We start from the raw sequence: 15,449 nt of genomic DNA, 5'->3' as shown, positions 1-15,449 counted from the left end.
AGATATAATAGAGATAGAGGTTAAGTTCTTAGAATTTGAAATGGCCTCCTCCATGTACAAACTGATATCATCCTCTTACTAGAGGTATTGTTTTTGTAGAACCTTACCAATAGTCATTGTGTGCCATGATACTGTTGATCAATGTGGTCGTTGCTTCATTTCTTTGACAGCTTCAGTTTTGTTGTTGTTACCTAGGCATAGCTTTGGTCTTATATGATTTGGCCCTTTGTCGACGTGATTCTTTGTGTATGTGGGTTTGTGTTGGCTATGTGCATTCTAATTGTGTTTTTATTCACTTGATTCTTTATTATCGGTCAAGGAAAAAAATCTTTTATTAGGAAAAGGGATGATTTTTTTGGGGGAAAAATCTATATATTAGTTCTAAAAAGTTATCGTGGTCTCATTGTCTCTCTTTTCCTTCACCGTACTGGAGATTGTCCAATTAGTTCAACAGATTTTGTGACACATAAAATTGTGGTGGACGCCAAAAAGAATTATGTGCGATTATATAATTTGTGTTTGAAACCTTTGTCACATTGCTTTCATAGCTCAGTTGGTTAGAGCACCCGTTTAGTAAGCGGGAGGTCTTGAGTTCAACTCTCAATGAAAGCAGTTTTCTTTGTATTTTTTGGTAAAGTTAGCTTATCCCGTTTGTATTGAATTTTTAACATGGTAATTTTTTTAGCAGAATTTTAAAATGGTAATGTTTCCTCGATGTACAGGGAGTTTTTTTTTTAGAACACGATGTACAAGGAGCTCAGAAGCTGCAGTCTAATTTGCTTCAAAATTGAGTCCATTTACGAAAACCATAGCCCACTTCAGGTACAAAGGCAAAAAAAATCCTTTCATTTACGCACGAGGCACGATCCTCCCAAAGGAGCGCCAAAACCCAAAATAGTCGGAGACACGGCCGCGCGGCGCACCCACCACCAGAGACTGCCGCCGCCCGCCGCCGACGAGACGAAGCCGGAACTCGCCGCCGCACCCATCGACGAGCGCACGCCATGAAGTTCAAGGCCTCCTTCACCGACGACGGCATCTCCCTCCTCGACAAGCGTAAGCCCCATCGAAAGCGCGCGCCCAAAATTCCCCTTCCCTCCCCTCTGCCGCAATTCGTCGAGCACCTCACGCGCGTTTCCGCCGCAGGGTTCCTCCCGGCGCTGGACAAGGTGGGCCGCGTCTGCCACGTCTACCTCACGCCCACGCACGCCATGCTCCTCCACAACCTGCTCGGCTCCACGGGGCCCGACGGCGACGGGCCGCAGTGCGTCGCGCAGTTCGCCAAGGACCTCCTCTTCCGCGACTACAGCGTCTCGTCGCGGGACGCCAACCGCGTCGCCTTCTCCGTCGACGTCGCGCTGCTCCAGCGCGCCCTCCGCAGCGCGCTCGCCGTCCACGCGCAGTGGCCCGCTGCCGGGGACGCGCCCGCCGCCATCCAGGTGAAGCTCGTCAACAAGCAGACCGCCGGGTCCCGCTCCGCTGCCCCGTTCCTCACCTTCGAGACCAAGGGCGCTCGCTCCGCGGTCGTGCAGGACGTGCCCATCTCCAAGCCGCTGTCACGCTCCGATGTTGCGCGCTTGCAGGAGGCCCTTGACGCCGCCCAAGAGCTTCCTGAGGTGTGTGGGGAGTTTTCACATGGCATTTTGCAGTTTCTTATTTCATTCGCAATTAAAAAAAACCTTACTATCGTTTATCTGATCGAATTTCTTCAGAATATAATTTAGGTCTCCAAATGCGAAAATAATCTGTCAAATTGAAGTAGGTTGTGGTTGTGCAACTGTTGGTGCCATTATTGTGGTGTTGGACCATCCTCAGAACAACATTTTTTGTTGAACCCTTGGACTAGATATTCACAAAATTCGGCGGTAAAAGATAATTTAGTTTTATTTGATGATGTTTGATTATTTTTTCGTGTCTCATCATTTGAAGCACTGGTCTAGACATCTAGTCGATTTAAATCTGTTGCACATATCTTGTATTGCTGTACCATGGATAGAATGTAGAAATAACAAATATGTGAATGACATATTCACATAATTTGCTGGTATCTACAATATTTAGATTTAATGTGATGAAGCTTAATTGTGATTGAAGCACTGATCTAGACGTCTGCTTGTCCAGTCCATTTTATTTGATGTGGATATACGAAATATGCCTTTCGAATAGTTCCTATTAGCACCTATTTTCCTGATGTTCTACTTTGTGCTGAACGCTTTACCTTGCTTGTCATGTACCATGTTATACAGACTAATATAGCCTCAGCAACTAAGCTTTCTCTGGCAAAATTTGTGTATTTACTCACAGGTCAGTATTGATTTGATTCAACTTGGTTGATTCTTTTTCTTGCGGGGATTCAACTTGGGTGATTCAGCTTGTTAGAAGAAATTTATGTTAATATGTTTAGATACTAGTGGCCCTTGTATGTTTTCATATTTGGTCGGTGTTTTCTTTCTGTTGTTTCTTAGACGAAATTTATCTTTCTGCAGACTCTTGTCCAGGTTCCAGACCTCCCACAGTTACAGAACTTGGTGGATCGTCTAAAAAATATTGGCGATCTGTTGACTGTCAATGTTACCCAATATGGTGATCTCCATCTACAAGTTTCCACTTCCCTTGTTACAGTCGGTTCAGAATTCAAAAGGCTTCGGATTCTTGGTGTTCGTGGTAAACTATGACCGCTGGGAGTTGTAACCAGCATTCAGCACTAGCTGCCTTAAGTTCCAAAGTAGGTGCCATTACTGTTCAAATTAATTCATATTTTTATACCAATGTTTTGTATTTCAGCAAATGCACCTGTTGGTGATCAAAATGTGAGTGCTACCACTCGTATGGAAATGGCGGTCGAGAGAGGGGAAGCACTCTCAGTGGTATTGCTCCTAAACTTCATTTACTTATCCATCGTTTTCTTCTTTTTATGTTAGCGGTTCACAGGTATCTGTCATTCTATTTTCTTGCAGCAAGTGAGCATGAAGCACCTAGTTAAGAGCCTGCAATGTCATTTGGCCAAGCCAGATTGTACCTTCTACGGTTTGTTTTTCAGCTGCTTCTTTAATCCCATTGAAAAATTAATCTAAATTTTGTGTTGAACATTGCCCTATTCTCTTGTGTAGGTATTGCTCCTAATGGTGCTTGCTTGACAGTAATATTCCAGTATTTCATTCCGGGAACACGGGTGACAGACAAATCCATTAGCTTTTACTGTAGGCTTCCAGTCCTTGACCCTGGCACCAGTTAAAGTAAAATATGTCATGGCATGATATTTGCTTCTGATATCAGTAAACAAGGTTAGGTCATATTATCGGTGTAGCTGATGTACCTTTATTCCCCCTATCTTATGATTTGGTTGTGGCTTTAATATATATTAAATTCATGGTTTGCAATGATCTGCTAGTTCATATGAAAATGCAAATTGTGAAATGTGAATGCTTATCTTGGTGGCATGCTGGTGCGGGCACCTTAATATCAGCACTAAAAAGAATGTTCTGCTAGTTTGTTAGTTCGAGATTATCACCCCCTTGTACCTCCTTTTCACTTCAACATAAATATATACTCCCTCCGATCCATAAATTTCGGGAACTTAGTACAGTACAAAAGTTGTACAACTTAATAGTAAATCCCCGACACTTATTATGGATAGGAGGGAATATTAATGTTTTTGTCCAAATCAGTAGTTACTAGTTGTATTCTGTGCTGCTCTGTTGGTTTATCCCTACCAAGCGAACTACTGAGAATGGTGACTGTTGCGACAGAAGCGTGTGGAGCAATTCTCACTAACTGAACTGGAACTGCAGAACGCCCAACAAAATCCAGCTGCTCCTGCAATTAGGCATTCTCTATATGTAGATTTCAGCTTCTGGGATAGTTCTAAAGCAAAATCTGCGTATTTTTTTTTCCTCAGTTTTATTGCATCCATTTCCACTAACTGTCCATTCATCAAAACTTCAGATCTCATTTTTTTCTTCTGTGTAGGTATTGTTCCTAACCTTCTCACCACCCTTAGCGCTGACAACGCATCCTTGCGTCACACATGACATCGTATACACGTACATCTTCTTTGTTGCTATGTCCTATAGTCTCGTTGCTTCTACCATGTCATCTATTTTTTTAAATGGGCAGAAGAAGGCCCACTCATTCATTTTAAGGATGAATACAATTTATATGTTACCACACCTGTTCTGGATGAACTCAGTCAGGGAAAACACTGCAAACACACCTGTTCAAGCTGTTAAAAATAAAGTAACACTGACGGTTATATGAGGATAATCCCCTCTTCCTCTTGATGCCATCGTGCGGCTCCACGAAAGTAGGAACCGACGCACCCTTCCTGGAGCGTCGCCTCTAGGGAACCGCCATAGGAACATACGCATCCCTCCGATGTGTCCCTTGATATTGTATATAAGTTCTCAATCATGATCAATAAAGATTACGGATTTATTTGTTCAACTTGTCTCGGGCTTGTTTGCAATCCAATTCTTCACACGTTATCAGCCCTGCTCTCCTGCGAGAGTGATTTAAAGAAGGATAGGTAGGTGAGAACATTCCTCGTTTCATACCCATGTACCTTCGCCGCCTGCTGCAGGACGACGACCGTCGCCGCCGCTTCGTCACATGCCACCGCCGACACAGATTTGAAGGATGTTGCTGTTTCGACGGCCGGCACTATGCTGCAGGCTGTTACATTGGCCGCCGCCACGGCGCAGGAGGCTACTGTCGCCTCCATGGGAGCCTCCTGGGTTGTGGCGGCGGCCGATGTAGCGGCCTGCACCGTAGTGCCGGCCGTCGAAGCTGTGACATCCTTCAAATCCGTATCGTCGGTGGCGTGAGACGAAGCAGCAGCGACGGTCGTCGTCCCGCAGTAGGCGGCGAAGGTACATGGGCATGAAACGAGGCATGTTCTCACCTGCCTATCCTTCTTCCTTGAATCGCTCTCGCCGGAGAGCAGTGCTGATAACGTGTGAAAATTGGATTGCAAACAAGCCAGAGACAAGTTGAACAAATGAATCCTTAATCTTTATTGATCATGATTGAGAACTTATATACAATATCAAAGAATGCATCGGACGGATGCAATCTCTTCCTATGGCTGTTCCTGGAGGCGACGCTCCAGGAAGGGTGCGTCGGTTCCTACTTTCGTAGAGCCGCACGATGGCATCAGGATGAAGCAGGGAATCATCCTCAGATAACCGTCAGTGTAATTTTATTTTTAACAGAATCCATGTCCAACCTAAATCGTTAAGCATCAGTTTAGCACCAGAGTCTTACTGTGCACTGTAGACGCGTCTACCGGTCCGGCTTCAAATCTTTAGTTCGTGATGCTACTCCCTACACTACACTAACTATTATTTTTGGTCAGCAGTGAGCCAAGTCTACTTGAATTCTAGGCTATTAAAAAAAAGACTTACTTATTCATAAACTTCCTTTTATCAAGCATAATAGCTCTTATATGCTTGTACAGAGGAGTTGGGCCCGTCTTCAAATCTTTAGTTCGTGGACTCGCGGTGCTACTGCCTGCGCTGCACTAACTATTATTGTTGGTCAGCAGTGAGCCTGTGACTTGTTCGTGGAGTGTAGTTTTGAAAAATGGCCCAGATATTACAGACACAACTTGAATGATCCCATGTGGAATGTTTGAAAACCTATCGATCTATCTAACAAGTGCATATGGATCTTTAATTCTTTATTATAACTAGCTAGCAGATTCAATGTGCTGATACAGTACAGCCATGTGTGCCCTGCTTTTAGGTCTTTAGTGCCAACAACCATCTGCCAATTCTACAGCTTTTCTAGTCAATAATAATTTGTGAACAACCAATTATGTGTCATTCTGCATCGGCGATGCCATTTTTGCACGCATTACATGTATGTATGTACCTGTACTCAAATGAGCTTCACTTCCAAAACGTATAAATTACCAGTTTCTCTGATCTTAGATACATATTACGCCAAGAACCGGTAGGAAATTGCCTATTTGTGCTACCCAGCATCCAGCTTATCCTCTAGCCTTCGTTAGGACCAAGCTCTGGATCCACAACATAGCCTCTTAGAGATGGTGTCTTGCCGATGGCAGGCACCTTTTTCTGAAGCCTTTTCCTCGCGATGTAACCGCGAATCCATGGCGTCACATCCTCATTTACCTTGATCATGGCGAAGAACAGCATGCGGTAGATGAAGATCATGCTGAAAATGACTGATAGATCGATCCACTTTGACCGCTTCACGTTAATCTCAAAGATGTACTTCAGTATGAACTCCCCAGGGATCTTCGGTTGGTCTGGGTATTGGTTGTCGAATAGGAGACCATCCATGTCATTCTGGCATTGGCCCTGTAGACAGGTAGAGTTTCTTGTCAAATTTCATATTGGAATCCACTATGCTGCTGTAATATATAGCTAGACCAAATATTTACCTGTAGTGCCCAGTAGTGGAAGCTAATATACTGCATGGGGTATCTCCAGAAAACCTTAGGGATGTCATATGGAAGTCTGAAGTATCCAGATACAAGCATAAATATACCCTGTCCAAGAGAAATCATGAGACAATTTCTTCACGTGGAGCTCTCAGGAAGAAAAACTTCAATGGAAGTACAATTATGTTTCTTTCGCCAGTAACATAACACAGTAGCTGAATAATATGAAAGTCAATGTCTGCAGTTTCTGTAGCCTGTATCTAAATAAGATCTTTGAAAGATCTGACGGTATGTTATATATGCGCTGAAGTTTAGACTGCTATTGTGGTCACTGGTCAGTATATATAATAACAATACTGTTTAGTACTGATTTATGTGTCAAGCCTGATTGTTTATTGAAGCAGTACATCTTATCAAAGCAACTTTGATGCATTCTGGTTCCAGAGAACATTTTAAAAGTTTTGCTTACATCATGTGCCTAAAAACTCATGCTCATGTTTCCTTTACTTTTCTCCTTTAATTTAGCGAGGTGCTTTAATTCTTACTTGTAAAGAGAACTGCACTAGATTTGAAGCGATTATGCTGTAATAATCATACCCATTTACCGGCTACCGTAAGCAATGCTGGTAATAAAGGACACCATCTATACATTCATAACTACAGTTCACAGGAGTATATAGGATGCCAAATAAAAAAAAACTGGGACAAAATGTACCTGAATTCCAGCTCCTATGATGATGCCCATGAGGAAATTGGGTATGACACTTGCAATGGCCATCATCAAGCTCTCAACCACGGTGACACTGGCGTAGAGGTTCAAGACGAAGAAGATGTAGTGTGAGAAACCAGGATGAAGGCGCACCATGAAGTAACATACTGTTCCCGACATGAAACATATCAGGATCAGGAATGGCATGGCCGAGAGGGTGTTGGCAATAACAAATGCCAAAACACCATAGTGCCCATTTAGCCGCTCCCGCTGGAAAACCTGTGAATGAGTTACACAGCAGGTGAGCAAATTTTACATGGCAGTTCAAACTGTGGTATGAAATGATAATCTGAAATTTCACCTTCATTTCTTCCACGAATGAAGGGAATCCTCCGATGGACATGAAGGTGACGAATCCAAAGACAAATGCAGCACATGCTGCCCTGGCCTGTGAAGGAAGAGGGAGGTAATGCATTAAAATTATTTGTTGGTTATTTCTGACGAAGGAACAATTCGGTATTTGAAAGAACATTTCATTGCTCATGTAACTATACTTGTTACTATTACAAATTTAGAACAATCTGATGTAGATAATAACTGCTCATTTTTTTTCAGACTTACCAGGATGGATGTGTATTTGGTGCCGACATCCAGGTAGATTGTGCCAATGCAGACGGTGACAAGGAGATAAATCAAGAGCCTGAGCCAGTAATACCCAAAGTCCCGTGACATGTTGATGAATGAGCGCCTGGTAAGGGTACAAGCCTGCATCAAGAAGCTGGCCTGGCTGCCGCTTGAATCCAGCACCGTTCCTTTCTGCAGCAAATAACACAGGTATCACTTCTGGTCATTTTCTTTCCCGTATGCAATCGTTATTAGGACCACACACCAAAAAGACTGAACAATTTATGTTGCATTTATGTAGTATATGAGAGAGAACGTACAATTCTCGCAATGTCATTAACTTTCTCCCTTGCTGCGTAGTAGTACTGTGACCTGCTGAAGGAAGACACCAGCTTTCTGATGGCCTCTGATGTGGTTATCTTGTCTAGGGGATCATCAGACCTTTCGACCTGCAAAAGTTGATGGGTGGGTGTGTGAGAATTGTATCAAGTACTTGCACTAGAGAACAGGTTGGTGCAGTTTTCTTCGAATTGTCTGGTGATCGATGTATCATCCCGGTTCCTTCTTACCCTTGCTTTCATCGATCCTTTCAGGGTGGCCTTGACCTTGTCGAAGTCTGAGTTAACGCACCTCAGGAAGTGATCGGACGGATTTCTCAGAGGTGGGCACGGGAAGCCAGCTTCAGCAAAGAACTGCGATACGGAAGGTAAAGCAGTCACTACGTGTTGCAGAAGCACGGTTGCTAGTGTTAACCGTTCATTACTGATCCAGCTCGATCACTTTGTAGTGGACAGTAGCAGGAAGCCATTAATAAGAGGTTGTGCCTGCCTGCGAGGAATTAAATTACCTCACATGCTTGGGAGGCCTGGCCGAAGTAGACGTTTTTGCCCCCGGAGAGGAGGAAGAGCATGTCGAAGAGCTCGAATACCTCGCTGCTGGGCTGGTGGATGGACGCAATCACTGTCCTGCCGTCCCTGGCCAGGCCCCTCAGCGTCTGCGTCACGAAGAAGGCCGAAGAGCTGCACACAACCACACAGCAACAACAGTTAGCCGTCAATTAATTTCCTCCAACTAGACGGCCAGCAGCACACTGCTCCTGCTGTCCGATAGAATAGTAAGGATAGAGAAGGGCACGATGGGTTACCTGTCGAGGCCGCTGGTGGGCTCGTCGAGGAAGAGGAGGCGTGGCCGCATGAGGAGCTCGAGCGCGATGCTGACCCGGCGCTTCTCGCCGCCGCTGACGCCGCGGAGGTGCCAGTTGCCGACGACGGTGTCGGCGCAGTCCTGGAGCCCCATCTCGATGATGGTGCCCTCCACCAGCGCGCGCTTGTCCTCGCGGGGCATCTTGTCCGGCAGCCGCAGCAGCGCCGAGTAGCCGATCGTCTCCCGCACCGTCAGCGTCCCGATCAGGTTGTCGTCCTGCGTCACGTACGCCTGCATGCATGCGTGCGTGCGTCCGTTCGCCAACAAAACCCATTCAGCACCATACTACTAGAAGGAAGGATTGGTCATGTTGTGATGATCCGAAAAGCTGTATTCCGTTGGTTTCGCCGCGTCCAAAGCAGTGGTACTGGAAGTCGGCTAGGCCAAAATCATGCATATCCGGAGGGCCGATGTTTTTCTTCTCATGCTGACCAGAGACTTGGCACTCGCTTACTGCTGACCACAGGAATCTACGGTAAAAGCACCAAGAAAAAAAAAGCCCAAGCTGCAACTGTAAACCAGCATCATAAATTCTGAACAGTGTTACCATAACTTTTTTTTTTTGCGAAAACGTGTTACCATAACTAACACTACACAGCTGTCTGTATTAATGTTACTAGGGGGTAGTAGGTCGCAGCACGACCTTTTCAATTTCTCTTTTGCCAACATGAACGACGGTTTTGCCCTTGAATCAAGAGGAGAAAAGAAAACGAGATCTGTATGATGAACGGTATCGAATTGAAAGCAGCAGGCAAAGGGCTCAGAAACCAGAACGTCTTAATTGCTGCACCCAACCACTCGACACGCTATCTCTCTGCCCGTAGGGAGCACAGTAGGGGCAGGCATGTGTACAGCTCTGGGACAGGTGCGAAATAAACGAGCCGAATCAAGAGCCGGTCGCGCGGGTACCCCGTGGATTTTGATGGCGCCGGTAACCACCAGGCTCATCGGTGTAGAATTGATTAGCCGGTGCATGCGACGGTACACTTCTGCTCTGCTCGAAACGTATTATGCATGGGACTTGGGAGCATCTAACAGGTGACTTCTACATGTTCCGAAACGGCATGAGGCCGCTACTTGTGGATCACTTGGGCTGGACTTTGCTAATTAGATGAACAACTATGTATGTGGGCGAAAGTAACAGCCTAATGCCCAAATATAGTGATTTTGTTGTCGGATGAGCTAAAACAAGTGAAGCAAGGAAGTGAGATCGACGAGACGTACCGCGGCGCCGAAGGAGAGCTTGGCCTTGCGCCCGTTGAGGAGGACGCTGCCGGAGAGGAAGGCGTTGGCGGCGAGGCGGCCCGCGAGGGCGTCCAGGAGCGTCGACTTGCCGGACCCCGACGGGCCCATCAGCGCCGTCAGCGACCCGGGCTCCGCGAACCCCGTCAGCTCGTCCAGCACCGTCTGCGTCTTCCCGGGGCCCAGCGCCACCGTCACCGACAGGTCCTTCCACGTCAGCCGCGCCGACACCTCGCCGATCAGCGCCGCCGCGCCGCCGCCCGGCAGCGACTTGCTGTCCCGCCACAGCGTCTCGCTCAGCGGGCTCAGACCCACCACCATCGCGCCGCTCGCCGACGTCGCCGTCGCCGCTGCCCCGTTCGCCTGCAGCTCCTGCATCGCCTGCCCCGCCGCCGTCCGCCGCGGCGTCTCCTCTCCCCTTCCTCCTCTCATGGCTCCGCACCGGGAGCTCCCCGTGGAGGGACAGAGAGGCCGGAGAGATCGGCCGGGGCGGTGGGATGGGAAAAGAGCAGGCTTGTGTTCAGCTAGCTAGCTGCAGCTGCTGCTATAGGAAGGAGGGAGGGAGGGGCAGCGAGGCGAGAGTTATAAAGGAGGAAAGCATGCATGCAAAATGAAGACGGAGGGGGTTAATGGATGGATGGAGCAATCACAGAGCAGCGATGGCCGATGGGAGGCCCCCTTATTCACAGCCATGGTCTTCTACAGGGTTTCTGACAGCCCATGGCCCACTCGATCATTACTCCTGTTATATTGTGCACAGTGCTGACTTGACTCACTTGGGTTTGTTTTGGAAACAAGTGAATTTGGATAATTTGTGTGTCGAATCTTTTATGTACAGTACGGAATTAGGAATACACCAAGAAATAACTACGTCCTTGTTCGTTTTGCTGCGACTGCAACAATTGATCCTGACACAGTTCAAAAAAACAATTGATCCTGACAAGGACTGGTTTCATCCCCTCCATTCAACCAAACCCCACTAAACCTCTACTAATCCCTTCCCCACAATCACTAGCACTTTCAGTTCATTCGGTTAATCCCTGCTATTCTACAAACATGGACCATGCTTAAATATTTGCCATCTTTGTTACACCCTCTGTTTTATAGTTCTTGTCGAGGGTTTTGTTTAGATTTGAATTGAAACAACGCCAAGAATTTTAAAACAGATAGAGTAACATTTAGCAGTAAATGGACTCTAGATCAACGTATACAAGACGGACTATAACAACATGAAACATGGTTTGTAGATGAAAATACAGCAGCAAAAAATGTCTAAACCTAGCCAGTTTGCACTACATGGCCGAATCAAACACAGGCTTGAGATTGAATTCATGAGTAGATATTAAAAAGCAACACAATATAGCTTGAACAGAGTAACTTGCATGACATCTAGCAAACATAAATTTCATCAAAATTAATCTTCTGAACATAGCTTTCGAATTTCATGGACATCGAGGGAGTAAAAGCACTCATCTTTTTAACGCTATTTAAACTAGATATTATTCACTATTATGATAGAAATATCTCTCTTGACCTGCTAATAGCCACTAATTGTGTTGTAGGACAAGGAAAACTCGCCAGATTTCTCTACACAGTCATTGCTGCTGGAGGCGGCAGTGTCGCTTTGGTACAAGTTGGTGCCTGATAAGTACTGCCCGGTGAAAAAGAAGAACATCATGACATGTCCACCTACTCTCTCCATGTTCATTTTAAACAGGGTGTGTGACCTTGCCAAGAAAGGGGGTAGAGTGGACCTTGGATTCAGGTTGAAGTACGTTCTCAAGTATTGTGGCCGTGTAGTTGCCCCGGAGCAGATCTACAACCACCTTAGGCACTGTAGAGCATGGTGGGTTCATGTGAACATGGTCAAAAGGCTTGACGACGTGCGCTGGGTTGAAGAGACAAATACAATCATGATTGACGATGATCCCTACTTTGCGCATGTCATGGTTCGATCATGCTCCTATTTTGCTTGTGTGCACTCAATTATAAGATATGACAAGATGATTAACTAACTATCTTCTTGTTTGCAGACTCACTCGATGGACGGCGATCTCCTCAACAAGCCCATAGAAAACTATGCCCAAATGAAGATGATCTACACCGGACGTGTTCCACAAGCACCAATCTCTCCCAGCGTGTTCCACCGTGCTCTTAGCCACCTCATGGAGCACAAGGCACAAGCCACCAAGTACCTTGCGATTAGCCGTGAGTCACTATTAGGAAAGCCTTATTGCCGGCGCACCAAAAAAGCCTACTGCCGGTGCACCAGCGCCCGCCGGTGGGAACATGTCGGTGGTAATGGGTTACCCCCGGCACACCAGCTGGTGCGCCGGCAGTAAAACGAGTTACGTCAGCGGTATGTTTTTTCATATATTTTTTTAAAAAGGCCGATCTAGATCTAGATCTCGATCTAGATCTAGCTCGGGTTCATCTAGCTCAGGTTCGTCCTCAAAAACCATGAATGTGGTCCTATCGTTGTTGCGCTGAGGTAGGAGTAGGAGGAGGTGTAGGAGGCCGGAGGTGGAGGTGGAGATGGAGATGGAGTATGAGGAGGAGGAGGAGGAGGAGGATGTCACCGGAGGGAGGATGTCACCGGAGTAGGAGGAGGAGGTGTAGGAGGAGGAGGAGGCCCGAGGTGGAGTATGAGGAGGAGGAGGCCCGAAGTGGAGTATGAGGAGGAGGAGGAGGATGTCACCGGAGTAGGAGGAGGATGTCACCGGAGTAGGAGGAGGAGGTGTAGGAGGAGGAGGAGGCCCGAGGTGGAGTATGAGGAGGAGGAGGCCCGAAGTGGAGTATGAGGAGGAGGAGGAGGATGTCACCGGAGTAGGAGGAGGAGGTCACCGGAGGAGGAGGCCCGAGGTTGAGGAGGAGGAGGCCCGAGGTTGAGGTTGCCGGAGGAGGTCGCCGGAGGAGGATGAGGAGGTCAGCGGAGGAGGAGTAGGAGGAGCCCGTCAGGGAGGAGAAAAGGAGAAGGACAAGAGGAGGAGGAGGAGGCTAGTCTGCGCCTATATTGTAGAGGTTACCGCTGGCGCACCTAGTATGGTGGTGGGCCGTGGGTACTTTTTTATTTTTTTCATCCAAATCTAAAACCTCAAAAAATTCTGTTTTCCTTTTTGAATTTTGGGAATCAAAAAAATCACTAAATGATCGTAGATCGTTGAATTCAGATACTAGGAAATTTCGAGTAGGTAGATTTTGATATAAAAAAGTTTTTCATCAGAGGTCGTATGCAACCAGAAATCCCGTTTTTCCGGAAGATGACGCCATTTTGCATAATATATCGAAATTCATATTTTAGAATTTTCACTAAAACTAGATGACATATTACATGGGCACTTCAAAGGATTTTATTTTTTCGAAAACTGAAAAGGCGGCCCACGGGGGGGGGGGGGTGTGGAGAGGGAAAATTGCATCTAACCTTACTGCCGGTGCACCACCATGTAGGTGCGCCGGTGGTAATAAAATTATCACCGGTGGTTTATTACCACCGGCGCACCTACATGGTGGTGCACCGGCAGTAAGGGGAGCTGCGGTTTTCAGTTCGGCCCGGACCTAGTTCAGCCTTATCCCCGGCGCACTATTTTTTCCCTGCGCCGGCGGTATTGGCTCATCACCAGTGCGGCCGAAACATGGCGCGCTAGTAGTATTTAGCACCGGCGGGCATCTTTTTTGGTGTGCCGGCAATAATATTTGCAGCTATAGACCTTTTTCTAGTAGTGAGTGCATGATGTCCTGGTTTACTGCCTTCCTGAAGAAGTATTACCTTTGAGCAAAGGGGCCTCGGAGTTGGGTTCTTGTTGTGGTGCTCGTTTCGGTGTTGATGAAAGTGATGAACATCGTGAAAATGGTGTATATTTTAGAAGTAGCTAGGTTTGTTAAACACTGATGCTAAGTAGGTATATTTTTGATGGTTCCTAGGTATAACGAGGAGGTGTGTACTACCCCCTTGGTTGATGAACTTGTGTTGTATCACGAGCAGTTGTTAGTGAACTCATGGTGCAACAATCTAATCAACTGCTAAAACTATGTTAATTTGTGTTTCTTTTTTATGTGCTATATATTAGCCCTTGTCTGAAATGCTATTCTGTTGAACACCTTTTCTGCAGTGTTGATCGCTTTGGTAATCTCGTCACAAAGCGAACGTGGTAACCGTATGAGGGAAACGGCTTGTAACCAAATGCAGGCCAAAAACGTGAAACAGAAAAGGGTCCAACCAAACGAAGGGGTCTAGGCTTCTGCTACGATGCTCAAAAAGACTTTTTGGCAACCAATCTACTTGCACAACGTGACTTTTAGGTCGCATCACCTCCTACAACTTCTACGAAGCCAAGTTCCCTAGATGAAGAAAAATCTACGAGCAATCAAACTCGCCTCTAATGTACCTGAATCCAGATTGTATGTGTGTCGGACCATCCATAGGTTTGTTCAGAATCCACTAGGGTTCTCTTGGTTAGATGTGTCAAACTATCTAGGGTGCGTCTAGAATTATTTGTTCTGATGAGCCATGGACTTATATATTCTGCTAGATCCACCGAGACTATCCATGGTCTTGCACCTAGACCGTTAGGATGTACATTTTTCCTGGCAACCGTCATTTTCACTTGTGCTATAAATAACCCTTCACTCTTGTGAGTGAGGGTTACTCTTCAAAAGATCTCATATCTAAACATCCATCGGCACTCAACACTCCTTCTAGATCCGATTAGGTCCAACCTCCCATTTTTTTGAAGAGCAATTGAGCAAATTTTTGCAAGACATTTTCTTTATCTTGTTACTCTTGGAATTCTATGACTTCCTTGATGGTACGAATAATGGGGAGCTTTCAACTTGTGGTTTTTCCTGAAGTTTGTGAGGGGTTGAAGGTAATCTTCCGGCCTAAAATAAGTGAACGCATGAGCTCCTATTTTCGGAGGAGTCTCAAGGAAATGAAGCTCAGCCTATGGTGGCGTTTAGCGCTCCTACCTGCAACCCATACCGCTCCATCGATAATTACGATCCCAGAAGAAAGTGAACATAGGAATAAAACTTTGTCTATGTGTGCCTTTGTTACTCCTACCCAAGATCTTTTACTGGTGCTTTTAGCATGTAGTAGTAACCTTTGTTCTTGATGTTATTTATCATCATATAGGTTCTTTCAGATAGTTGCATTAGTCCCATCTATGTTATCCACAAAGCCTAGAACTTGTGAAGAAAAGAATACAAAAATGTTCAAACCTTTTCACACTATGGCCCATCTCGTTCCTGATGTCCTTTTATATTTCC

At 46.1% G+C, this 15,449-nt stretch overlaps 2 protein-coding genes and 1 non-coding gene across 3 annotated transcripts; 2 read left to right on the top strand and 1 right to left on the bottom strand.

The window, feature by feature from the left end:
• The first annotated feature begins 538 nt into the window (after positions 1 to 538).
• Positions 539 to 612, top strand: TRNAT-AGU (transfer RNA threonine (anticodon AGU)). Its single transcript has one exon. It is a non-coding gene; the product is annotated as a tRNA-Thr (tRNA).
• A 248-nt stretch (positions 613 to 860) lies between these two features.
• On the top strand, positions 861 to 3,380 carry LOC127335687 (uncharacterized). The gene is made up of 6 exons (XM_051362406.2): positions 861 to 1,056; positions 1,147 to 1,616; positions 2,487 to 2,664; positions 2,785 to 2,867; positions 2,958 to 3,027; positions 3,111 to 3,380. Exons 1-6 carry the CDS (start codon positions 1,005 to 1,007, stop codon positions 3,233 to 3,235), a joined length of 978 nt encoding a protein of 325 aa, XP_051218366.1. The 5' UTR covers positions 861 to 1,004; the 3' UTR covers positions 3,236 to 3,380.
• Positions 3,381 to 5,794: 2,414 nt separating this feature from the next.
• Positions 5,795 to 10,718, bottom strand: LOC127335686 (ABC transporter G family member 11). Its single transcript, XM_051362405.2, has 10 exons — positions 10,167 to 10,718; positions 8,884 to 9,173; positions 8,587 to 8,758; positions 8,309 to 8,431; positions 8,060 to 8,188; positions 7,737 to 7,931; positions 7,477 to 7,563; positions 7,122 to 7,394; positions 6,407 to 6,514; positions 5,795 to 6,323 (listed from the first exon to the last, which is right to left on the bottom strand). Exons 1-10 carry the CDS (start codon positions 10,614 to 10,616, stop codon positions 5,997 to 5,999), a joined length of 2,154 nt encoding a protein of 717 aa, XP_051218365.1. The 5' UTR covers positions 10,617 to 10,718; the 3' UTR covers positions 5,795 to 5,996.
• Between the last annotated feature and the right edge of the window lie 4,731 nt (positions 10,719 to 15,449).

This window comes from Lolium perenne, chromosome 2, assembly GCF_019359855.2.
Source record: "Lolium perenne isolate Kyuss_39 chromosome 2, Kyuss_2.0, whole genome shotgun sequence".
Taxonomy (NCBI): domain Eukaryota; kingdom Viridiplantae; phylum Streptophyta; class Magnoliopsida; order Poales; family Poaceae; genus Lolium; species Lolium perenne.
Note: the sequence above shows the minus strand (reverse complement) of the source record. Positions and strands in the feature narration are given on the sequence as shown.

What these genes read in the sequence shown, in the direction of transcription:
- LOC127335686 (XM_051362405.2), bottom strand. Translation starts at nt 10,616, where the DNA reads ATGAGAGGAGGAAGGGGAGAGGAGACGCCGCGGCGGACGGCGGCGGGG. An exon ending in AGCTCTCCTTCGGCGCCGCG is followed by an intron (nt 9,174 to 10,166) that starts GTACGTCTCGTC and finishes GCATGCATGCAG; the next exon opens with GCGTACGTGACGCAGGACGA. An exon ending in AAGGATCGATGAAAGCAAGG is followed by an intron (nt 8,189 to 8,308) that starts GTAAGAAGGAAC and finishes CAACTTTTGCAG; the next exon opens with GTCGAAAGGTCTGATGATCC.
- LOC127335687 (XM_051362406.2), top strand. Translation starts at nt 1,005, where the DNA reads ATGAAGTTCAAGGCCTCCTTCACCGACGACGGCATCTCCCTCCTCGAC. An exon ending in CATCTCCCTCCTCGACAAGC is followed by an intron (nt 1,057 to 1,146) that starts GTAAGCCCCATC and finishes TTTCCGCCGCAG; the next exon opens with GGTTCCTCCCGGCGCTGGAC. An exon ending in GCCAGATTGTACCTTCTACG is followed by an intron (nt 3,028 to 3,110) that starts GTTTGTTTTTCA and finishes TCTCTTGTGTAG; the next exon opens with GTATTGCTCCTAATGGTGCT.